At 38.9% G+C, this 8,239-nt stretch overlaps 1 protein-coding gene across 1 annotated transcript in view; it reads right to left on the bottom strand.

Annotated features, from left to right (window-relative positions):
* Positions 1 to 6,938: 6,938 nt before the first annotated feature.
* Positions 6,939 to 8,239, bottom strand: part of SCFD1 (sec1 family domain containing 1) — a 117,951-nt gene continuing 116,650 nt past the window's right edge. The window contains exon 25 of the mRNA XM_047862056.1: positions 6,939 to 7,143. Within this exon, the coding sequence (XP_047718012.1) occupies positions 7,120 to 7,143 (24 nt within the window). The 3' untranslated portion in view covers positions 6,939 to 7,119. The remainder of the gene's footprint in view (positions 7,144 to 8,239) is intronic.

Here is an 8,239-nt window from a genome sequence, read left to right as displayed (position 1 = left end):
TTCCTGGGATAGTCTATACACACACACGATAAATAAGTGTATAGAATTGTTTTTCTTTTTACAGAGCATCATACTATATGCAGTGTTCTGTACCTTTTTGTTGTTAATTTAACAATACATCTGTAGTCTTGTATACCATTCCATAATAGTGTATAGCAAGAGTTTCTTCATGACTTTTTGCAGCTGCATGGGGTTCTATGGTATGGATGTATTCAAATTTGTATAATGGAGGCATATTTTCAGCTGACCACCACCCCCCCTCAAAAAAAAAAAAGCGCCAACATTTAGGAAAGATAATGGAAACGGCTTTTTCTTTCAAGGACAGAAAGGTGCTACCTGGAGCAAGTAGATAGAGCAGAGGACCATTTGTGTGCCGAGGGTTATCTGTACTAGGTCTCATTGAACCCAGCAAGAGCTAGCATACTTCTGAGGGGCTTTCTTAAAAACTCCCACCCTGAGTTAGGATTTAGAAACTTCATTTCTGGAAATGGCATATACACTGGCTAGAAACCGCTAAGCTACTGTCTCCAGTCTTTTGGGGATGAGGAAATTATAAATCTCTTTGTTTGTGTAACTCTAGCATCCCCAGAGTATCTAAGTATCTCTCAGTTTTCTATCCTTTAATTCCGAATATCCTAATACTTCTATCATCCTGTAATTCTTCATGTCAAGTGGAAAAGGTTCTATATTCTGATCTGGTCGGTTCACATTCCACTACTTACTAACTGAATAACCTTGGGTAGCTGCTAACCTCTTACCTTGTATTTCTGTATCTGTAAAGCAGGAATTGCATTACCTATTTTCTTAAGTTCTTTATCATTAGGATTACATAGGCTAACATCTAGAGCACCTAACAAAGTGCTGCTTCTTCACTCAAGTCTTAGGGAGGGCAGATATTCTCTTTTTTTGGTTTGTAAGACCAAGGTATTTTATATACTACAAAGACTATTCATTTTAAAAGATTTTTGATGATGCCAGAAATAGGTATGAAGATTAGGAGAGTTGAGAAGTATAGGATGGAGGCTAGTTGACCAATGGTGATGAAAGGGTGTTCTACTGGCTGTCCTCCAATTCATCTTAGGGTGAGTAGATCCGCTACTAAGAATCAGAATAGGCATTGGCTAAGTGGTTGGAATGTCATTCCTCGTTGTTTTGAAGTGTGGAGTAGGGGAATGATTGCTAGAATTAGGATGGAGAGGATTAAGGATTTAGGAGGATTAAGGATTTTAGGAGTACTAGGATTAAGACTCCTCCTAGTTTATTAGGAATGGATTGGAGAATTGCATATGCGAATAGGAAGTATCACTCAGGCTTAATGTGTGGCTGTTTTTCCTTTTTTAATATTTATTTATTTTGAGAGAGACAGCATGAGTGGGGAAGGGGCAGAGAGAGGGAGACAGAATCCAAAGCAGGCTCTAGGCTCTGAGCTGTCAGTGCAGAACCTGACGCAGGGTTTAAACCCACAAACCTCGAGATCATGACCTGAGCCAAAGTCAGATGCTTAACCGACTGAACCACCCAGGCGCCCCTGATTCTTGGTATATATTAAGTTGTAAATTGGAATAGAGGTTTAAAAATCAGGGGCGCCTGGGTGGCTCAGTCGGTTGAGCGTCCGACTCCGGCTCAGGTCATGATCTCACAGCTCGTGAGTTCGAGCCCCGCTTCAGGCTCTGTGCTGACAGCTCGGAGCCTGGAGGCTGGAGCCTGCTTCAGATTCTGTGCTTCCCTCTCTCTGCCCCAACCCACTCGCATTCTGTCTCTGTCTCTCTCAAAAACAAATAAACCTTAAAAAAAAATTACAATTAAAAAAAATCAGTCTTCTGTGACTTTGGTTGTAATCTTGGAATATTAATGATGGTAGCATACTTGGAGATTACATGATCACAGTTTTTTAAAAATAGAGGATACCCGAGCAGAAACTCACTTATGTGTGAACTGCATAACTTAATTACTCACAGAATCAACAGTTCAAAGCATATTTTAGCACAAAAAGTGGTCCAAAAACAATCAGTTGTATTTTCACAAAGATGTATAGTTGTAGACTTAGTGTAAGTAACTGTCAAATATAATAAAAATCAATGAAAATTCTGGTCTCTCATGGACAAGAGAGTTCTTGAATTGTGGTTTGTATTCTCTGGGCACATCTCAATTTTGAATCCATTTCTACTTCAACATCAGTTTCAGCAGTTCTGTGAAATAGAATGTGCTTCCTCAAAGCCAGTTAGACTGGTATATTGTTCAGAATTTGTCAACTATTTCATGTCTTTTTTTTTCCCCCCTGGAAAATGGCAGGAAGTTCTCTCAAACTGTCTTAAGCCAAAAAGTGAACTTACTGAAACAGGTGATTGGAAGGGAAAAAAAAAGAGCTTCACGTATGTCTTGATTCTATCAGTGTAAGTTTATGGTCACAAAGAAATACTGAAGGAGCTATTTTTGTTTAAAAAGTTGATGGTTCATTAAACTTAATCTGAAAAACTTAGTTCTTCTTAAGTTTTAAATTCAATTTATAAATGTTATTATTCTATAGATAGATCTAATAGATTTTTCCTCTCAGATCTTTAAGTTGTTCATTTCTAGAAGTCCATTTTGGGCCTTTAAAAATATTTTCTTTATTAAAAAATGTTCTATCTTCTTGAATATATGGAATATAGTTCTAATAATTGTTTTAATGTCTTTGCCTATTCTCTCATCTGTGACATTTCTGGGTCTGTTTCTCTTGAAAGGTTCTCATGATGAGCTTTATTGCCTGTGTCTTATCTGGTACGGTTCAGTTGGATTGCAGACACTAAATTTACTTTGTTGAGTGTTTAGATATTTTTTTTATTTCTCCGTTCTTAGGCTTTTTTGTACATGGTTAATTGTAACAGTTTGATCTTTTGGGGTTTTGCTTTTAAGGTTAGGTGGGACCAAAACAGCATTTCGTCTAGGGCTTATATTCCCCAGCTCTGAGGCAAAAGCCTGTTAAGTACTTTTGCCAATCCTCTATGAATTATGAGGTAATTGGTTGATGGGAACAGACACTATTCCTGGTCCCACTTGGGCAAAGATTGTTCCTCCTCCCTGTGATCCTTGTAGGTGGTTCCTTCCCTGGCCTCAGGTGGTTTCCTCCTCACCTGCACTCACAGGCATTCATCAGACCCTTTGCAGATCTCTAGAGCTCTCCACTCCCTATTATCCTGCCTTGTGACTGCTAGCTGCCTTGACTTACCCACATGCCTAGCTCTGTCTGAGCAACTCAAGGAGCCTGTGCTGCAACCTGAACAACAAAAAAAAAATCTCGCCAGGAAAATGGGGCAGTTGTAGGATGCATCTTGATTGCTTCCCTTCTCTTAGGAATCACTATGCTGTGCTTTCTGATGTTCAATGTCTGAGAATCATTGTTTCTTATATTTGGGTTGGCATTTCTCTGGCTCTTCTAGGATGTTTAAATCATCCATTAGATTTTGTATCTCTTTCAAGGCTTTGCTGCTGGCTGCAACAGTCAAGTTACACTAGTGTAAGACCCAGGGGTTCAAATGATGTCACCTCTAAGCTCTGCACTGTCTTCATTCTCAGGTGTCTTGTGGCCATATCTATAGCCTCATTTGAAGGCCCTCCAGTTTAAGTCTGGCAGACAGTGGCTCTCTTGAGCCTTTCAAATAGTGACCTCAGCAGGAAACTAATAGCTTCTCATTGGCTGGGTTTAACTACTCACCTATCCCTTTATCAATTTTTGTTGTCAGGAATAGTTAGCTCCACCTGAGAAATATGAATGAAATAAGATTGGGGTGACAAAAATCAGGGAAAATGATGCCGATATGCAAATCAGCATTTTAGTCACTTAGCCATAATCCTTCAGGAGATCTTAGAATTCCTGTGGCTGTCTCTGGATTCTTAGGATACCACGTCATCTTGGTACACAGAGCTTGCTTTTTCAGCACAGTTATTCCTACTGAAACTGAGCCATGTTGATGGGGCTGATGCTTGATAATTTAGAACCATCGAGATTTCTCTTGTAAAAGCAGCTATAAATAAAGTCTGGTACATACTCATCAACGTTCAGGGATCCCTTTGGATATCAATTTTTGAAATTCCAGGATTGTGTTGAACCCAGAGTAATAGAACAAAGTGAATAGTTCCTAGTTCTGCTTAGTCTGTTTCGATGTGGTCACTACAACAAATGATAAATTCAGGTTACTGCTTTCTTTAGTCCCATGTCACATCAGTACAGTCTCATCAGCCTGTAGAGCCAGGTTGCTCTGTGCCTTGCAATTTTAACAAAATTAAAAATTTCTACAAATGTCCACCACCTGACCTGGATATATTTAGCTAAATTTAAATCTTCACACCTAGCTTCAAATTCTTTTGACTATTACCTAAAAACTGTAAGTTTTACGGTCATGATTGTGAGCCTACTTGGATGTGAGTTTGTCTTATAATTCATTATAGTACAAAGCTACCTGATGGAGATGAAACGGAAGCTTCCGTTTCAAGGCAGATTTTGTTTTGACTTGAATTTCCTTTCAATCCTTTTTTTGCCTTTTCCTTTTAGTTTAGAGCCCCATCTATGCCAAGTCAATCGATCTTTCCCATGTTTATGCCCAACTACTCAAATTCTATTGGTCAGGTGGCTATTCCTGCCAGTTCATGTGTGTGAGCTCAGTAGTAAGATGGTTGTTTGGTTGAACACCCTGAGCTGGCTGGCCCAGGTGAGCTGCATTACTATGAAGGCTCTGCCATAAGATGCCCCTACTCTGTATACCTCATTCCACACCGGAGAAAAGAGAGAGGTGAAGTGGCAGAGTCAGGTTGATCAGTTTGGAGTGGCTTGGCAAGACTTAAAGCCTTCTGCTTCCTCAGCTAGGCGATTTCAAGCAGTGCACAGGGAATGGGTTTGGAGCACAGGGATGTATATTCCATCTTTGGCTCCACCATGTACCAGCTAGGACTTTGAGCAGGGTATTTAACTTTCTGAGCATTGTTTCCATCTATAAAATTTGTACCACCTACCTGTTAGTGCTGTTGTGAGGATTAACTGCTGTAACTTTTGTAAATCATCAGGCACAGCATTTCCCTTTCCCATTGACCTCTACCCTTGATCTGTGCTTTACCATGGCTGTAATCAATTCTTCTAAGAATCATTTTCGGGGGCAGATAAAATTGGTTTCTGAATAAGCCACGCTGGGGGCTTGAGGGGACGGACCTGCTGAGCTGCCAGCCCAAGACAGCATCAACAGTGACCCTGGCTGTATTGTGGATGGCCTGCTGGGGAACTCACACCAGGACAGATGGGGCTAGGCTGTGGGCAGTTTGAGAAAAGCCAGTTTCCCCAGAGATTTTTTTTTTAAGGGCCCCAAATCTTTACAGGCCCCATAGAAATGTTTCTCGGAACCTTTGCAATGGTCTTCTTTTAAGTGAATTGAGGCAAACTTGAAAAAAATTGTTCGTTCATTGAGGACACTATTTCTAACTTATTTTTGGCTGCAAACACAACATGAAAAGAGACCACCTCCTGTGTCTTTCGTGAAGTTTTAACCTAAAAAATATTTTCTGAACATATGTTAAAGTCTAACTTCTCTGTTACTAAGGAAACTGGGACATTGCTTTATCTTCTGTGGAGTTTATCACCTTGATGAACATTGTTGTCTCAAGCCCCGAACATGAACCACTTTGATCACTTTGGCAGACGATGTGGTGCTACGGACTGAATGTGTTACCTACAGACTCTTTGGTTGAAGTTCTAACTCCCAATATAATAGTATTTAGAGGTGGTGCCTTTGAGGGGTAATTAGGTTTTCATGAGGTCACAGGGGTGGAGCCCCCGTGATATGATTAGTGCTCTTAGGACAAAGGGACTAGGACTCTCTACTATATGAAGATAAATCAAGATGTCTGTCTGCAAACCAGAAAGAGGGTCCTCACCAGACACTGAGCTTTTGGCACTTTCATCTTGGATTTCCTAACCTCCCAAGTTATGTGAAATCTGTTCAAGCCACTGGTCTGTGGTAGTTTGTTACAGCAGCCCAAACATATTTTAAGTTATAGCCCAGGACCAAGTCAGGTTAGCAGGTCACTACCCAAAGAGACCTCTTTTTCTTGACCTGTGCTTTGTATGATGGCACTGACTCCTGAGGGGTAGGAATAGAGAAAGTCGGTCTCGTGAATCTGGCTGTTTTATCTATTATCTGGATGTTTATCTGTAACATGAGAGATTCCTCTTGATGAGGCTCATTAGGAGCAAAACTCCCTGGCCTTGAGAGGAGTAAGAGGTTTTCCTCTGGAGCAACTGGTTTGCTTTTTTCTTAGAGCTGAGTTTCATGATTGATCAACATTCCTTCTTGGTGCTGCATACCAGGAAGGTTTGAACCAAATTTAACACTTAATATTCCATATTTTTTAGTTCTTCATGGGACAAATGTTTTGTATTTGTCCATTCTAGATGTTAGTTGTTGTCATTATACAATGAAGGGATTTTATGTGATAAGATGTATTTGGGTGTGCTAGAGGAAGAAGAGACTTTAAGTAAGTACTGTAAAGTCTAGAGGCAACATGGCAGACCAGAAAACCACGGGGAGGTAATTTTACTGTTAAAGTGCATACAAGAAAAAAAAAAATACCAGTAGGAGATTCATTAACCAGTCAAGTAACATTTGCATTTTTTTTTTTTTTTTTTTTTTTTGAGAGAGGATGCAAGTGAATGAGGGGCAGAGAGAGAGAAGCGGGTCTTGTGATCACTTGAGGCAGGACACAAACTCATGAACCGTGAAATCACCACCTGAGCCACCCAGGCACTCTTTTTATTTTTTTAATAATATTTGCATAATTCTTAAATTTTCACTGGTTTCAGTCATAACAAATCCATTATAATAATATTTTAATATTATATTCAGGCAAAACTTTTCCTAAGTACTTTCTCTTTTGTCAAACGTAACAGGAAAGAAAATGTACAATGTTGAAAATTTATTTCTGAAATGCTTTATTCTTTTAATTAGTATACATTATATTAAGTATAGAATTTCCTTAAAAATTAACTCTAAGTTTCAATGTTAGGACACTGATACGAAGAAGAAAACATCTGGCTCTTTTGACTTTTGTCTTTACATTTATCCAAGTAGTTTCTCATATTAAGGTTCTTTTATGTTATTTCTGTCCAAGTTGTGACAGCTAAAACAAAACATAAAAATAGCTTTACTTTAGTCACAAAAGAAATACACCTTAAAAATGTACTCTTTAATCATGGTAACATCTAAGCTCCATTATTTCATTCATTGCATTTGTATCTAGAATAAGTTTTCCTGAAGATTCACCACCAACTGAAATTCATTTAAAACTGAATAGTAATAATAAATGCTGTCACAATAAAAAAAAAATGGATCAACATTATAGGTACAAATTCAACTAATGGAAAACAAAAACACTGAGAATAAAATCAATATTAACTCAGTATGAAAATGTAAAGAAAACTTTCACGTACAACTTCACTGCTGACAGTTTACTTCTCCACATATTTTGATTAATTTGATATTTCTAAAACATCATTAAAAAGAAAAAAGGCATTCAAATTCTGGAAGGCTGGGTAAACTCCTACTGGACTAATTCTCCCAGGGATAGCAATTAAAACTTTAAACAACATGCAAAAACCAACTACCTGAAGGCAGCGGAGAACAACTGCAAGCTGGCAGGTTCGGGAACACAGGTGACACTTGGAAGGAAAGACCCGCACTGGCTGAGTTCTGTGGCTCTTAACCTCAAGAACGACCCAGAGTATGGGGACAACTAAAGCCGCTGAAGGTGAGGAGGAAAGCCAGGAAAGGAGAGGTCCAGAGTGTGGGAGCCCTAAATTTTGCATATGAACTTTTCTGATATCTATGGTGAAAAACCTTGAACCAGGCACAAATGAGAGTGACTAACAAGCAAGATGTGAGCTGCTGCCCAAGAGACAGAGTTTGACATGTGAATTTTACCAAGTTAATTGCCGGCTAAAGGCCCGAATCAATACTCTTTAGGGAAATGGAATTCAGTTTCCAAAACAGCAATGTTAAGGATATAATCTAAAACTAATACATGAAAGAACAGAAAAATTGGGCCCATTCTCTAGGGGAAAGGGGAGAGACTGAGATAGATAATCCATGTGTTGTAATTAATAGACAAGGGTTTAAAAGAAGCTATAACAACTATCCTCAATGAAACAATAGAAAATATGCTCACAATGAAATGACATAAAATCCAACCAGAAAAACACAAACTATATTAAAAAAAA

The sequence above is a fragment of the Prionailurus viverrinus genome, chromosome B3 (assembly GCF_022837055.1).
Source record: "Prionailurus viverrinus isolate Anna chromosome B3, UM_Priviv_1.0, whole genome shotgun sequence".
NCBI classification, from domain to species: domain Eukaryota; kingdom Metazoa; phylum Chordata; class Mammalia; order Carnivora; family Felidae; genus Prionailurus; species Prionailurus viverrinus.
This window is presented reverse-complemented; position numbering and strand designations above follow the sequence as displayed.